The 17,334-nt window shown below is 41.1% G+C and overlaps 1 protein-coding gene across 3 annotated transcripts; it reads right to left on the bottom strand.

Moving 5' to 3' along the window:
- Positions 1 to 3,738: 3,738 nt before the first annotated feature.
- On the bottom strand, positions 3,739 to 16,390 carry LOC100701978 (tubulin alpha-1A chain). Of its 3 annotated transcripts, XM_019349719.2 has the most exons (5): positions 16,234 to 16,390; positions 14,761 to 14,983; positions 14,517 to 14,665; positions 13,494 to 14,420; positions 3,745 to 3,848 (listed from the first exon to the last, which is right to left on the bottom strand). In XM_019349719.2, exons 1-5 carry the CDS (start codon positions 16,234 to 16,236, stop codon positions 3,801 to 3,803), a joined length of 1,350 nt encoding a protein of 449 aa, XP_019205264.1. In that variant the 5' UTR covers positions 16,237 to 16,390; the 3' UTR covers positions 3,745 to 3,800. The 3 variants fall into 3 exon arrangements, with proteins under 3 accessions (XP_019205263.1, XP_019205264.1, XP_019205261.1); XM_019349718.2 differs by lacking the exons at positions 13,494 to 14,420; positions 14,517 to 14,665; positions 14,761 to 14,983; positions 16,234 to 16,390 and adding exons at positions 4,874 to 5,022; positions 5,109 to 5,331; positions 6,075 to 6,217 and having other exon boundaries at positions 3,739 to 4,775; XM_019349716.2 differs by lacking the exon at positions 3,745 to 3,848 and having other exon boundaries at positions 13,277 to 14,420.
- Between the last annotated feature and the right edge of the window lie 944 nt (positions 16,391 to 17,334).

Here is a 17,334-nt window from a genome sequence, read left to right as displayed (position 1 = left end):
GAAGTTTCAGAGCCGAAATGAGGAAAAGGAGGAGAAATTAGTTAATTCCTACAAACAGGCGTTTATGAATCCTGTGTAAGAGATAAATGACCAGCTCCTGCTACACGGTGGTTTTTATAACCGCAGATCCTCCGGAAACGGTCTGCTGGATCTGATTGGTTTGATGTCGCATGAGGCCTGTGCCTATTGGTTAAAATGGACGAGACGGTAGGGTGGAGATCTCTGCTGGTGCTTTCTTACGATTTCTTAAATATTTGGGGAGTGCAAAATGGTTGTAAGAACTTATTAGGGCTTTTTCATTATATGAAGAATGGATATATTACACTTTCATATGAACATTTGACTTTTATCGACTTCAGAATTATAAAGAAACATTATGAAGATCTAACATCTGGGCTTAATGGATCTGGTCACTTGCCACCTATTTGCAAAGAACACTGATTCTTCCAACCAGAAGGTTTTGCACTAAATTGTCCAAGAGATCCCAGGAACGGAAAAAAAATGAGTCCTAATAGTGGGATCTGGAACTTCTATTCTCAGGTTTGTGTGCACCTCTACCTCAAATCTCAACTAAAAGCTCTGATCCAGAGCGGTTTTAAATAATAGCCTTGAGCTAGAGAAAAGTATGTTGGAAGTTGATTGGTCACCAATCCTTAAATTTTGCTGATTTTTTTGTTCCAGGCTGACTTCAGCCACCTTCTCACTCCTCTTCTAACAGAGATACCGACAGCACGCAGGTGTGAATCTAAAGATGGGCAATAATACTGCCAAAATTGTGGCTGTTGTTCAGGATTATGTGAAAAGGTTGGAAATTCAGTGGAAAGGTACTAATGATGCAGATTGGGTAATCGGGTTATTGCCTGAAAGAGAAGCTAGATGAGGTTGAAAAACAGCAACAAGGATGTGAGAAAACAGGTTATGGAAATCGCCTCATTTGCTGTTCAGGTATGTTTAAAAAGGTCTTTGTTCCCCATCATCTGAATGTTACCGATACATTTTCCAAATTATATAAATAAGTTTTACGGTTAAAAGAACTTAAAATAAACATCTGCACTAAGTCACTCCAGTAAAAAATATCGAAGCTCAGGCTTAGTGCTAATACAGTCATAAGGATCACTAGTATGACTGAAGACGATGATCCTACACTCTGTCTTTGGAGCTATAGTAAAAACAGTCATCCGTCAGCTCATGCAGCTTTAATGCATGATCTGGCGAGACAATCGAAAAAAAAATAAAAATGGGGTGAGAACTTCTACAGTGTGACTCCAACTTTTCTAGTATGTGGTGAATTAATTTAGCCAATTGAATGCTTGTAGTTAAGAATATCTGTTCGTCAGATAGTTTAAAGTCGGTTATTTATCCTTCAGTTGAATTTGTTGTGTAGCCTGTAAATGTGGCCAAATTAGAAGTTTATTAAAGCCTCCTGCAGTAGACCTGCTGTTTTAAATGTAATGTAAATCCAACGGGTTTTTCTGCTTTGCATCTTTGCTTATAACCTCTCTTTTATGGCTCTGTTACGTGACTACAAGTATAGCTTTGAACATCAGAGTTACATGTTTCTTATTAATTTTTATTTCAATTGATTTTAGTTTCCACAGCGGATTGAGTCATTCAGTTTCATTTTTATTAATTGAAAATGTTCAGTTTCACTGTTAGCTTTATATTTTAATGTGTATATAAACATTTTCAGGTTATGTAGACATCCTTGTCTCAGTGAACTGATTTACAAATTTGACCTCATCAAAGACCAAAAATAAGATTTAGTGTTTATTTTATTTTAGTTAATCTTGTAAGTGCATTATCATTTTAGTTAACCTTCTGTTTAGTTTTTATTTTTGTTTCAGTTCATTCTTTTTCTAACACCTAGTTTCAGTTTTTATTTCACTTTTAGTATCTATAATAAGCTCCTGCACATAATGGACTTGAAACAGTAAATTGATGTGAGCCAAATCCACCCCTTTGAAAGTTGGGTTCCCGCCCAATGCTTATGCTCTGGCACTGCCCCTGCGTGAAGGGCTTCTCTCAACGCAGATGTCCTTGGCTGGTGGACGATCTAACTTATCAGGACATACAGTGTGGAATCAGATTTTGGCCTCTTGTCAAGCAGGGGTGCACCGAGGGGAAGGAATGCCAGGTGGCAGGGTGCTGTTGCCATTATTGACAGTATGACATTTCCTGCATGATGATGAATCAATTACTGTATAACCTACATTATGGGTACCCCACATTCTGTCTTTAGGCCTCTTTTTGACAGTGTTACACGTCCACTTCACAGGTTTAATAAGAAGTAAGTTGTATGAGGCTGCTGACATTCAGAGTTTTCTATACTTGAGAATATTTAATCTCTTACAGTTCCCGACAAACCTATGTTGCAGTTATTTAAAAGTAATGCCTCTTAGTGTCAGGGATATACATGACAGTACTAAAAGGAAATCATGCACCATTTTATTAGAAAAACATAAAAATAGATAAAGCTAAAATTGCCATTGCAATTCATCTTTTAAATCCTATTACTTGGAGTCTCTGAAATCTGGGCTATTTTCTGCTTTTCTATTTTTTGTTTCTCATCCATCCTATAGAAATACTGGAGGTATGAGCAGAGGCGGCAGCAGACAATATGAACGGGGACATTTGGCTGAAGTCACTTTGTTATTCCATTAAAAAATAAATAATCATTATAAAAAAGACATTCATATTTTAAACCTTAGACACATAGAACAATGTAGACAAAGTTATGAGAGGGCAAACATATGTCTCAAATTACATGCGGAGACAAAGCTGGAGACAAATGGGAGAGACATTTTTCCAGAGTACACCAGTCGCTAAAACATTTGACTGTGCTCACAATATCCTCAACACATTTCCATTTGTTTTGCAATTTTCAAACGGTCATGCTTTAAAAATAGCTGTACGACCTGATGAATGGCACCTTTATTGTTTTATAGATGTGAGGGTACTTCACAAAGTCTGACCCATCTGCTCATTGTCCTCATCAGTCATGGTGGTTAACACGATTCACTGTAAACTGTAATTAAACTGAGCTCACACTGCAACAACTTATCAGCGACATGATTAAGTTTCATTACAAAACTGTATGAACTGGCATAACTTATAGTTGAGGTGCACAGTGACTTTTGTGGGCATAAGCCTGGACTGCCACTTCAGTAATGAGAATCACTGTACCTCACTGGGAAATGAATACCTCTAAATCATGAACTGAAATGGATAAAACAAGTGGAGCACGAACAATGTGAGTGTGGATCAGCTTCAACATGTTGATTCAGAACATCTGTGGAGCATCACTGCCCCCAAGTGACTAGACTTTCATCAGTTTTCCTTTCAAACACTGTTAGGGACCACACAAGACACCCGTTAGATTATATTAAACCACAGTGGGTCTTGCAAGGTTTGGGATGTAGAGCCGCTACAGATGGATGCTGATGAGATGAAAAATGTGAAATCAAGTTATGAGATCTTTATTAAGTGGGGAATTTTGAAATGTTAACGTTATGATTGCTCTGACCTAAAAGAAAGGCTCAACCCTTTGTGTGATGCATGGGCTTTGCAGATTTTTGGCTTCTAAAGTGGTGCATACCAGAAAGGATTACAGCATCATGTGCGCCCTTTGATTCCACACAAGTTAGATTAAGAACTAATATAACTGAAATTCTAAATTTGAGAATTTGATATCGAGTGTCCTTTACAGTATATTCATATATTTTAAAAAGAAGACATAAATTGCAGTCATTGAACAAACTTTATTTATGACATCAATAAATGGCACAGGAACTTTAAGCCATTTAATACTCCTCTCCCTCATCATCCTCTCCCAAGCTATCTGTTCCCACCTCCTCATAATCCTTCTCCAGAGCTGCCATGTCCTCTCTGGCCTCGGAGAACTCTCCCTCCTCCATACCCTCACCCACGTACCAGTGAACAAAGGCACGCTTAGCGTACATCAGATCGAACTTGTGGTCGAGCCGAGCCCAGGCCTCTGCAATAGCAGTGGTGTTGCTCAGCATGCACACAGCCCTCTGGACCTTGGCCAGATCTCCACCAGGAACCACAGTGGGGGGCTGGTAGTTGATGCCAACCTTGAAACCAGTGGGGCACCAGTCCACAAACTGGATGGAGCGCTTGGTTTTGATGGTGGCAATGGCAGCGTTCACATCTTTGGGCACCACATCACCACGGTACAAAAGGCAGCAGGCCATGTACTTGCCGTGGCGAGGGTCACATTTCACCATCTGATTGGCTGGCTCAAAGCAGGCGTTTGTGATCTCAGATACAGTTAGCTGCTCGTGGTAAGCCTTCTCTGCAGAGATGACTGGAGCATAGGTGGCCAGGGGGAAGTGGATACGGGGGTATGGCACCAAGTTGGTCTGGAACTCGGTCAGATCAACATTGAGGGCACCATCAAAGCGGAGGGAAGCAGTGATGGAGGACACAATCTGACTGATCAGCCTGTTCAGGTTGGTGTAAGTAGGACGCTCGATATCGAGGTTCCTACGGCAGATATCGTAGATGGCCTCGTTATCTACCATGAAGGCACAGTCGGAGTGCTCTAGGGTGGTGTGGGTGGTCAGAATGGAGTTGTAGGGCTCCACCACAGCGGTGGACACCTGGGGAGCTGGGTAGATGGAGAACTCCAGCTTGGACTTCTTGCCATAGTCGACAGACAGACGCTCCATCAGCAGGGAGGTGAAACCAGAGCCGGTACCACCGCCAAAGCTGTGGAACACCAGAAAGCCCTGAAGACCAGTGCACTGATCAGCCTGAGGACAGAGAGGAGATGACAACCAGGCATGAGTTACTTCATTCAATTATTTAATTTGTATATACATTTTATACTAGCTGCTTTGAATTCACCCACCAGTTTGCGGAGCCTGTCCAGAACCAGGTCAATGATCTCTTTGCCGATGGTGTAATGTCCACGGGCGTAGTTATTGGCAGCATCCTCCTTGCCTGTGATCAGCTGCTCAGGGTGGAACAGCTGGCGGTAGGTACCACTGCGCACCTCATCTATGCAAACAACATTACGTTAGTTTTGCTTTAAAGATGTTTTAATTTTCCTCGATTATTGTTCAGTGAGCGGTGATGACACTTACCGATGACAGTGGGCTCCAGGTCCACAAAAACGGCTCTGGGGACGTGCTTTCCAGCTCCAGTCTCACTGAAGAAGGTGTTGAAGGAATCGTCTCCTCCTCCAATGGTCTTGTCACTGGGCATCTGTCCGTCCGGCTGGATCCCATGTTCCAGGCAGTAAAGCTCCCAGCAGGCATTGCCGATCTGGACACCAGCCTGACCAACGTGCACCGAGATACACTCACGCTGTGGAGAGAGGGAAAAAAAAAAAAAAAAAAAAAAAAAAAAAAAAACCCAAACCAGTCACATTTGGCATCCATTCTATTTTTTTTTTTAATCCCAGTAGTAGCTAAAAGCTACTCATCACATGTTCAGGCCTGCTCTGGAACTAATGTGAGACATGAGGAAGAGGAAGAAAATAAATAAGGCTCTTTGTTAGCAGTTGCATGCCACAGTCATGATTATATCCCCCTGAAGGCTAACATCTGAGCCCTTTAGAAATATCACATGTACATCAAGCAAAGGAACAAGCAAATCTTTTGTGTCAAGAACAAACATTTTCACATCAAACCAAACAAAAGACAAAAAAAACCCCATAAAGCTTTAAGTGAGCTCCTTCTGTTTGCCGAGTCCGTGGCTTCAATTCCACAAAGGCCAGGCCTCTTCAGAGAGGTGCTAATCAGAGGAATGCTGCAGGCTGACCTTTGCCAACTAGGTCAATGTGCGCATGAAAAGCCGGAAACAGACAGACGAGGCTGAACTTGGAATTTGGGTTGTGCCCCGTCACGCTACACCAAAAATACACTAAAAGTCTGTTGAACACTGGGGTTGGTTAGCAGCCTGAAATGTTAGCTTCTTCTCGCTATTAAAGTACAATGGCTGAACTTAATGACCCTTTCAGCTGATTTGAATTACCGGCTACCACGTGATATAACTTCAGTTTAAACTTAATTGTAGGATGAGACCAAAAAAAAAAACTTAACACTCACCATGTTTCTTTATGTTGATAAGTTTCAGGATTAAAATGAGGAATAGGAAGCGCGAAAAACGTTAGCTCCCACAAATAGGCCTTTATGAGTCCTGTGTAAGAGGCAACTGACGCGTACAGTCTGGGCGGGGCCTTTTATACTCGCTCACCCGCCGGAAACGCTCCGCTGAATCTGATTGGGTCACGTCACATGAGCCCTATTCCTATTGGTTAGATTGTAAGCGTCACGTTCAGCCTGACACGGCACAAACTTTTCAGGAAGGTGAGGCAATCCCAGCTGCCAGCAGCGTGTTTCAGGCAGGAAGTGTGCGTTTTTTTCCAGTGATTTCACATTTAAGTTTTTATTGTCTGTTTTCATTCATACTTTACAGCATCTACCAAATATTGTAGGATACATTGTAAGAGAAAGACATGGCAATTAAAGTAAACAGAGAAAAAGATATGTTTTCCCGAGGAAAAAAAAACTTTTTTAACCCCTATTTGGAAGAAAAATAAGTTTTTAGGCGTTTTTTTGATATAACAGGTGATTCTATACGTGCCGGTTTTATGTCCAAGTGCCTGGAGGAGATTCATCCCGGCTACAGAATGGTGAGACTTGCTTCTTGGAGGGTGGGATATACCTTGAGTTCCACAGTCCTGCTTTATTTAGTTAAATGACATTCAGTGAGTATTATGAGCACAATATAGAGTGTTGGGAGAAGTATTCAAATAAAGAAAATGACACTTAGAAATCCACTCCAAAAGACTCCCTCAAAAATAAGGGCAGCATTATTATCAGCAAAATTTAAAACAAAAAAAAAACCTTTTGTAAGAAAAAAAACTTGTCATCACATATGACATTATTACTTAACCAGACCTGATGCATTTTGGAGCTGCAGGCTTGTTTTTAAATATCTGTGTACCTCTAAACACTGTAGATTTATGTCTCCTAACCTGGTGCTCGGGGCCCAAAGTGTCACAAGCGAGATGTATTTATAGAGCACATTTGAAAAACAGCTTTTTCTTCTTTCCACAAAACAGGAAGCCTGACAAAGTAAAAACACAAACATACTGACTTACACAAAAAGTAAATTACCCCACCCCACCCCCCAAAACATGGAGGGTAATCTTACATTAAGTCTTTATTAAGTCTTGAGCCATTCTTTTTTCTTTATGCTTTGTTTCCCCTGAGCTGTGCTTCTTGTAGAATTTTTTTAAGTAACAATAGTTCTCCTAGAACTTGAGCAATAATTCTCCAGACTTTTCCTGAAAGTTTTTCTTTGGGCATTGGCTGTTTTTTCACTCACATTCAGTCCAATCCATGTACCCTATTTTCCTTTATTTATCCAGTTGGCCAATAGGGGAGCAACAGTTACAGCAAATACAAATACCTGACCAATTTCAGAGGAATTTCTGTTTGTTTATTAACCCACTTAAAACTGACCTGTGAAGGATTCAAGCATATCGAAGTAACTCACTTATTATTTGTTCCAGTTTCAGTGGGGGAATCTATAAAAAATGCTAATGATAACCCACTTAGACAGACATAATATGGTATTTTGCACCAACAGGTGATTCCCATAGAGTTAGCTGAATATTTAGCAAATGTGCTTTTAAAAAATTATAGGAACTGGACAAGTGGTAGACAAACGAAGAAAAAGCATGCTTAAAAACTGGCAAACTGAATAAAAATGTCTGAGTTTAGAGAAGACTGCTATCTGAAATGGCTCCAAGACACTGCTTCTTTTCAAGGATAGCAAGCCTAAAAGACTGAAAATCATTATACAACTCTACAAAAGAAAAATCCCACCTGACCACCTTAGGAATCAGCTGATATTTTTACTATTAGCATATTTAATGAAATGCATGCAAAATATTTTTATACTATATGAATATTTAGGTCCCAAGCCTAAATTTAGGTATTTTAAGATGATGTCTTCTAAGTTGCATTTTTGCCTTTTCAGTGAGTCTTCATTACTTTTAAAGGGAGAAGATGTGAAAATTTCAAGCCTGAAAATCACATCTAAGTTCTGTTTAAAACTACAATTACATTTACAACTCCCATTCCACAAATCTCAAATTTTAAAGGCAAGTGAAAAAGGGCTAGAATTTTATTTTGACCCAGAAGAAGTCACAGCTACAGCAGTGGCGTTGTGTCAGAGCAAGCAAAGCAAAGCAAAGTAAGCAGTCCTTTGTTCAGTTCGTTCAGTTCAGCAGTTCAGTTAAATTAAAAAAAAAAAAAAAATAGGCAGGCAGAAATTAAAATGTCCCAAAGTGAAAGCAAAGTGTTTGCGTCTATCCTGTATTATACTGCCATCTTGTGGCACAGTCGCTTCTTGCTGTTTAATAAACTGAACAGATGAAGGCTCCACAAACACTTTCAGATTAGTATTAGTATCTTGAACTTACTTTTTCATTAATATTTGTAATCCTCCTGTGAATACTGACAGTTAACCATGTCACAGAGTGCTCAAGCCTTTTAATTCAGCTGTAATTTTTATTTATCGATATATTTTATTATGCTTTTTAACCCTTTAATCAAGTAGTTGAGCTGTTTTTCTGAGCTCATTAAAAGCTGTTTTGGAGGTATGCATTCCTTACAGGACAGCCACTACAAACATGTTATGTTATAGAATATGATAAATCACTGTAGATTAAACAGAATATAAACGGTTTAAAATGAGCTTGACATCTTAACATCAGTACTAATCCCTATAACACTAATGGGCATCCTTTTTCATCAGAATAATTACTTTATGTACAATTTGTCTGTAATGCAATCATGCCAAAAAAGAAAATAGACCCTTTAAAGTTCTAATGCTTGTTTTATGCTTGAGCTGTGATAGCGTGAAGGCAGGTAGACAGGTAGTTATGGAATGCTGAGAGTGTTTGCTGTAGATGGAGGCAGTGTGAAAAATATGTGGGCTACTCTTGTTTGTTGGTCCATCAGCCATCTGTTGAGAACAGCAACGTTATAACGTGCAAGGATCTGAATAGGAAATAAGTATTGAAAACTGTCCACCGCAGCCACTGTTTGTACTTTTCATGCTGTAATTTTTTATCTTTAACATTCGTTTTATGCTTCATGCTTTCCCAGTCCGCTGTCGCTCCCTCCCCCATTCCGGCCCATTTGTAAGTCATTCAGCACTCAATTCGGTGATGTGGAGTTGGGAACACATTAGTGGTGTGTAAAAACCCCTTTTCATCCACTGTACACAGACGGACGCATTAGTAGGACCATAAATCACGCTTAAGGCTTTACATATCGGGTGATAAGACGAGGTCTTAAAAGCAGGTAAATACAACCTCAGATGAACAATGACACATCATTTATTTAACAAAAATTGAGCCAAAATGCAGAACCAATGTATGAAAAACTAAGCACATCCTGACTGTGGAATGCCTGTAATCTGTAGAGTCCTTACATCTTAGACTCTACAGACCTCAGTTAGCATGTTAAATGTTAAAGTTCATGTCAGTACACTTAGAAAAAGATTGAACAACTACAGATTGTTTGGAAGGGCTGCCATGGTCTCTAAAAAACAACACAGCATCACAGCTTATGTTAGTATCTGATTTGTAACAACCCTTTGGACAAACAAGACCAAAGTGGAGATGGTTGGCTACAATGCACACAACCGTATTTGGTAAAAAGAGTCAATCAGCACAAACACCTCATATTAACTGTGAGCATGGCGGTGGAGGAGTGATGATTTGGGCTTTTTTTGCAGCCACAGGACCTGGGCGCCTTGCAGTCATTGAGTCACCCATGAGCTCCTCAGTATATCAAAGTATTCTAGAGTCAGATGTAAGGCCGTCTGTCTGACAGCTAGGCTTGACTGAAACTGGGTAATGCAGCAGAACAAAGTTCCCAAACACAGCAGCAAATCTATATGAAAATGGCTGAAGAAGAAAAGAGTCCAGATTTTGCAGTGGCCCAGTTTAAGTCAAGGTCTGTACCTACTGGAAATGCTATGGTGGGAGTTTTAAAAAGCTGTGCAATAACAAATATTTGCTAACCTAAATTACCAATGAAGCACTGTATTAAAGAAGAGTGGACCAAAATTCCTCTACACTGAATCAAGACACCAATCGAGTCATACAGAAAATGATTACTTCCAAGTTATTGCTGCTAAAGGTGCTTCTCTGAGTTACTGAATCATATACCTCACTCAGTTTTTTTACAGGTCTAGAAAATCCTGTGAAAAACTTTCCTTTTCACAACAATAAAAGATAAACCTGGTATCAAAATTTAGGTAAAAAGAAGAACTTTTATATGATAACTTAATGCGACCAGCCATCAATCCCATATATTGTACTCGGACGTTTTCTCAAACAAATTATCAGAAATAGACAAAAATATCCAGGGCACCGCTGCTTTTAAACATAAGCAGTGCATTGGTATTGGCGCAAATTTAATATTGAAACTATATCCTATGATACTGATGCTTAAATGTAGTCATAGAAAATCATTCTGAGCAAAAATAAGATTTTGTTTGTAGATTGTGCCACTTGGAGTGGGTGTGAAATGTATTTCACACCCACTCCATGTATCACATGGAGTCCATGTATCACATGGACTCTTCACCCTCCTGCCCTCTGGGAGGCGCTACAGGAGCCTCCGGACTAAGACGACCAGGTACCGGAACAGCTTCTTCCCCACAGCTGTCAGGCTCCTGAACGCTGCCTCCTGACATCTGACCCACGTTAAACTCATGGACTGAACATACACACACCCACAACCACCTACACACACACACACACACACAATGGACAACTGTACCCTCAAACACACAATAATAACATGGACTGAACCACCACTCACAACCACTAGCACTTTATATAGCCTCTGTAGAAATTATCCACATATCTCACTTATCTTAACTGCACTATTGTATAGTTCTGTGTAAATAATCATTCTGTACATACGATAATTATTAATCCTACAACTGTTCATAAGTTGCATAGTTCACATTTCTGTATAACTGTATATCTCATATTTCTGTATAGTTTTTTATTTCATATTCTGTATAGTTTTTTTTTCATATTTATATCCTGTTCATAGCCTGTACATAGCTTGTACTCACTACAGCCTGTACATACTTATAGTTATAGCATATTCATAACATACTTCATACCGTGTACATTATAACATACCATAATAGACCCATTTGTGTAATATACTTACATATCTATATTATTGCTAATATATATATTGTAATATATCTATATCATGGCTAAAGCACTTCTGGATGGATGCAAACTGCATTTCGTTGCCCTGTACCTGTGACATGTGCAATGACAATAAAGTTGAATTCTATTCTATTCTATTCTATTCTATTTTGTTGAAGTTTGTAACAGAGCATAAATGTGTTTTTCAGCCCTGAACATTTCATGTGGATATCTCCTGTACTTCAGAGGTTGTGGGGCTAAAAAAAAGTATCATAGCATATAGTTTCAATATTAAATTTGCGCCAATACCAATGCACTTAAAGTCCTGGAAAAAAATGTTCACCTAACCTTATTTATGTACTTTTTACCTTTTGTAACTCCAGATGTTTTTATAAGGTCAGGATAAGACGTCTTGATGCATTCTCAGTCATCCAGGAAAGTAAATCTCCAAAAGTTGAATCTGTTCATCTGGACGTAGCGTTTTGTGGGAGAAACGTTTCGTCACTCATCCAAGTGACTTCTTCAGTCTCAGCTGACTGCAGGTTTCCCCAAACCGAGGAGGGGGCCTAAGGGTACATCTTTCGCCATCTTACAATGCTGTGATTGCAGCCATTCCCCAACTCTCTGTGAATGATACTCATGGCCATTGATCATTGTTCTTTGATCAGTGGGTTTTGGTCAGTGATTGTTGATCAATGGTCATGGGAATTTGCATAATTATGATTAAGGAACTGACCTCACAGCCCATTGTTCCTTCTGTGGGCTGGTTTCAGTCATTATGCAAATGTCCTGTTTATAAGGTTTGGGGAAACCTGCAGCCAGCTGAGACTGAAGAAGTCACTTGGATGAGTGACAAAACGTTTCTCCCACAAAACGCTACGTCCAGATGAACAGATTCAACTTTTGGAGGGTCAGGATAAGACGTTGCTTGGCTTCATTATATACAATAGTAAAGTAGGAGGTCAGGTGAGAGTGCCTCCCATCTGAGGTTCCTCTTATAGTTTAATTTTATAGTTCCTGTGTGGACTTACCAGACCTGAAGAGTAATTCACTACAGCTGTCAGTTCAGTATTTTTATTTTAGTTGTAGTGGAATACTTTTGGCTGCAGCCTTATTTTCCATGAGGTTGTCACAGCAGATGGATCCACATATTGGCTTTAGCCCAAGCTTTGCATCGGGTGCATTTCCTGACACAACCCTCCCTTTATTCAGGCTTGGGACACGAGAAGCACACTAGCTTGTGACACTATCAGGCTGGGTTTGTGTCTCCTTCCAGTCTCACACCCTGGATCTATTGTGAGTTGAAGGTTTCAGTTTAACAGTTCATACTATTTTACAGTTTAATTTTGAAGACCGCATTGTAAACCTCAGGATCCTCATTACGGTCAAAAGATTTGTCAAAGTGCAAGGATTCCTAAACTGTTGGTCCCCCTGGTGGACCATAAAGGTACTGCAGGCGGGCCACAGCCAAGTTATATATTTACATAAACATATTTATTTATATAAAAACTTAATCAAAACTGGTAATAGGAGGTGGTTAGTTTATATTATTCATTACTCGACCTAAATTTACTGCTTTTGTATTAAAGTTTGTGGCAGGTGGGTCACACACAGGCTGGTGCTGTTACAGTTGTCGTACCTAAGCTTTGAAAGAGTCTTCCTTTGTCATTCAGGTCAGCTGAATCAGTCAGATATTCAGCAGGTGAATTTTAAACACCTGCTGAAAACTGATTTTCTTAGCTTGACTTTAAACATTGAAACTTCAAGCAATCGTTCACCCTAATACTTAAAATATGTATTTATGAACAGTATTTATAAACACAGCTGTAGGATTTATGTATCGATTACAAGAAGAAAAAAGATTGGAACGCAATTGAGAAAACTAATCAGCTTTTTGCATGCATGTTTAAAAACATATGAATTTGAAACATCGTAAATGACATGATTCAAACATTTTTGTGCTACTTACTCATGACTAATATGTCATAAAGTTTCTGAATATTTAAAAATCATTCTGAAAATCACTGAATATTTAAAAGACAAACAGTTAAACCTTTTTTCATCACAGAGGTTTTATTTAGAGCATAGCCAAACTTGACATTTCCAAGGGTTTAGAACTGAACAGCCAAAATGACAAAACATTTGTATTTGGAATGCTTTAAAGGAGACATTTTAGTCAAATATTTCCTTTTTAACTAATGCCTTCAGGTCCCTTTCAATACTCCTCTCCTTCCTCTTCTCCCTCACCCTCAATAGAGTCGACTCCCACCTCCTCATAATCCTTCTCCAGAGCTGCCATGTCCTCTCTGGCCTCGGAGAACTCTCCCTCCTCCATACCCTCACCCACGTACCAGTGAACAAAGGCACGCTTAGCGTACATCAGATCGAACTTGTGGTCGAGCCGAGCCCAGGCCTCTGCAATAGCAGTGGTGTTGCTCAGCATGCACACAGCCCTCTGGACCTTGGCCAGATCTCCACCAGGAACCACAGTGGGGGGCTGGTAGTTGATGCCAACCTTGAAACCAGTGGGGCACCAGTCCACAAACTGGATGGAGCGCTTTGTTTTGATGGTGGCAATGGCAGCGTTCACATCTTTGGGCACCACATCACCACGGTACAAAAGGCAGCAGGCCATGTACTTGCCGTGGCGAGGGTCACATTTCACCATCTGATTGGCTGGCTCAAAGCAGGCGTTTGTGATCTCAGCCACTGAGAGCTGCTCGTGGTAAGCCTTCTCTGCAGAGATGACTGGAGCATAGGTGGCCAGGGGGAAGTGGATACGGGGGTATGGCACCAAGTTGGTCTGGAACTCGGTCAGATCAACATTGAGGGCACCATCAAAGCGGAGGGAAGCAGTGATGGAGGACACAATCTGACCGATCAGCCTGTTCAGGTTGGTGTAAGTAGGACGCTCGATATCGAGGTTCCTACGGCAGATATCGTAGATGGCCTCGTTATCTACCATGAAGGCACAGTCGGAGTGCTCTAGGGTGGTGTGGGTGGTCAGGATGGAGTTGTAGGGCTCCACCACAGCGGTGGACACCTGGGGAGCTGGGTAGATGGAGAACTCCAGCTTGGACTTCTTGCCATAGTCGACAGACAGACGCTCCATCAGCAGGGAGGTGAAACCAGAGCCGGTGCCACCGCCAAAGCTGTGGAACACCAGAAAGCCCTGAAGACCAGTGCACTGATCAGCCTGAGGACAGAAGAGGAGATGACAACCAGTGATTATTTTATTTAATTTGTCTTTCTGAAGATAAATTTGAAACATGCTGCTGTAAATTTAGCCCACCAGTTTGCGGATCCTGTCCAGAACCAGGTCAATGATCTCTTTGCCAATGGTGTAATGTCCACGGGCGTAGTTATTGGCAGCATCCTCCTTGCCTGTGATCAGCTGCTCAGGGTGGAACAGCTGGCGGTAGGTCCCAGTACGTACCTCATCTATGCAAACAAGGACATTACATTAGCTACACTTCAAAGGTATTTTCATATTAATTTGCTTGAATTATTGTTCAGCGAGCAGTGATGACACTTACCGATGACAGTGGGCTCCAGGTCCACAAAAACGGCTCTGGGGACGTGCTTTCCAGCTCCAGTCTCACTGAAGAAGGTGTTGAAGGAATCGTCTCCTCCTCCAATGGTCTTGTCACTGGGCATCTGTCCGTCTGGCTGGATCCCATGTTCCAGGCAGTAAAGCTCCCAGCAGGCATTGCCGATCTGGACACCAGCCTGACCAACGTGGATGGAGATACACTCACGCTGTGGAGAGAAGAAAACAAAGCGATAATGGGGGGGTTAATTTAGCTGTAAATGTATTCATTTGTAGTGCAAGCAAAAAAAGTAATAAAGTGTTCAAAGTGTTTTTCTTAATTCAATCGTTGTGGGTGAGAGTCACTTTTACTGATCCAAACATGTTCTTTTATTAGCAACAACTAGTCTTATTTTTTTTTCCCGCCCAACAGGTGCACTGGATTGTGTCTGGAACCGCGTTGCTATGCGACAAACCCTTCACTCTGGCAACCGATGACGTCGGGGCCGGTGAAATTCGTTGGGAAGCGTGAATATTAGAAAAGGTTGAGCCGTTAAAGGAGAAAAGTTTAGTCAAGGAAGCAAGGCAGCCATAATGGTAATACCCACGGGTATTGATTTTACAGCGTAATAACTGCATGCGTTGAACCACCAGTCAAATGTGGAAAAATGGCTCAAAAGTTTGCCGGTTTAGCCCCAAAATGCGGTTTTTGCCCCCCCCCTCGAAGTTACGCTTCCAGCGCCATCTTTGCCATCAGAGAATCGATCATTTTAATTCAGTGTTAGGTCTCTCCATATGTTAATGCCACTGATTTAGTCTCATCACTGAAACTAAACCGTTATAACAGAAAATGCTACTAGGTGGCCGGCTGTACATCTGCTCGGTGGCTGGCTGTGCATCAGTGCGGTAACTATCAGCCCGGGAGAGTCCGTTACTCGCATGCATTTTTAATGGCTTGCCGCGCTGACAGGGCATTTTCATCCAGTTTTCCCTAAGGATTGGGTTACTGTGGGTGTGGGGCATTCTTTTTAAGCTGATACAGCTTAATGCCATTCTCCCTGCCAGTGACTTGAATTACCCTTACAGCCCGTCGCAGTCACGACTAGTGATGACCGGGGCTTTAGTCATGCCAGTGAGAGAATAAAATACCGCAGAGTCACCGGCTGGACTGAAGCCTCCATTATTCCCTCTGTCCACCCCTGAAAACCTCTTTTGTTCGGTCTGCCCGCCACGTCCCCCAATTGAAAGGCGTCAGAGCATCTCCCCATCTCAAGCTGGGACTAAAACCTCCACCCTATACTGCAAGAAATTGAATATCTATTTAGCAAAATCAGCCACACAGTTTTAAATCCCACTTTTCATTTAAAGGTAAAGCAACCCTCCCTTGTAAGAGTTCAACTTACAAATCACACCCACCTTCCTTTTTTTTAAGTGTGCCTCAAGTATGGCCTGTTAACAAAGCTTTTTTAAAAGTTCTTACCATTTTGTTATGTTATAGTCGCGGTGGAGGTTGGCAGAAGCTCCTCGACAAGCAGTCTTACAATTCGACTGTTATGGGGTCGATGTAAGAGATAATGGCGCACATGAGGATGGACAGGGGTATATATGCAAGGGAAGACCCGGCGCCGGTGGCTGCTGCGCCCTATTGGCCAATCTCCCGTCAGTCTGACGTTTCGAATCATTCCGCGGTTTTCGATTGGATAAGCGGTTCTCCTCACTACAAGGGCCGCCCAGCAGACCCCACCCTACTATCCTGCCGTATTGTGCTGCAAGCATGGCGCCTCTGATTATGGGAAAAATGCTGCGTAATTTTCAGCATGTTTGTGCCAGACAGACCCGGGCTGCTCTACACAAACTCTCCATATGTCGCTCCTCATGCTAAAACTAATAAACAAAAACAAAATAACTAATGGGAAGGCTTGTAATAAAATTCAAGAAACACTTAAAAAGTGGACTATTCTCTGCATCTGATATTGAAAACTGTATTCACTTTTATTTATAATTGATTTTATCAGGTTTTATCCATAATACATCTTATTTTATTTCACATTTTCCAATACAAATCAATCAGCTCATCTTTCTTCAAATCGCCCCTCCAATTTGTTACCATCAGACTGAATTTCAAGCCTTTCACCGGATATATATGGATCGTCCAGTGTCTTACTTTTCCTTAAGGCTATATTATAAAATGTGCATTTGCAGTTAACCTAAAGAGGAGTTTAAACACCCATCCACGTTGGCTGGCAACAAAAAAAACTTTAGTTATTATCAAACCATCACTGTTACATGTATTTTTGATATGACCTTTGTAGGATTTCATGCATACAGTACATTTACGTACTGTTCAAAATTTACTGCCTTCTACATGATAGATGTGGTGTTTTATTGAGCAGATTAACAGCCGTTTGGCTTTGTTTTCCAGTCTTCTTTAGATAAAAGAGGTCAAACTGCCCAGTCATATGTGAGGGACATGTAGGCCAACGACGCCCAACCCCCAGCCCCCCTCCCAAGATTTAACGGTTGCTAGGAAATGAATAAAGGAGTTGCCTGGATACAGACCAGTATCCACATAGACCGCCTT

The sequence above is a fragment of the Oreochromis niloticus genome, linkage group LG20 (assembly GCF_001858045.2).
Source record: "Oreochromis niloticus isolate F11D_XX linkage group LG20, O_niloticus_UMD_NMBU, whole genome shotgun sequence".
Classification (NCBI taxonomy): Eukaryota; Metazoa; Chordata; class Actinopteri; order Cichliformes; family Cichlidae; genus Oreochromis; species Oreochromis niloticus.
This window is presented reverse-complemented; position numbering and strand designations above follow the sequence as displayed.

Excerpts from the sequence above, each read along its gene's own strand:
- LOC100701978 (XM_019349716.2), bottom strand. Across the intron at positions 14,666-14,760 it reads CCTGGAGCCCACTGTCATCG|ATGAGGTACGTACTGGGACC; the intron begins GTAAGTGTCATC and ends TTGTTTGCATAG. Across the intron at positions 14,421-14,516 it reads TGGACAGGATCCGCAAACTG|GCTGATCAGTGCACTGGTCT; the intron begins GTGGGCTAAATT and ends TTCTGTCCTCAG.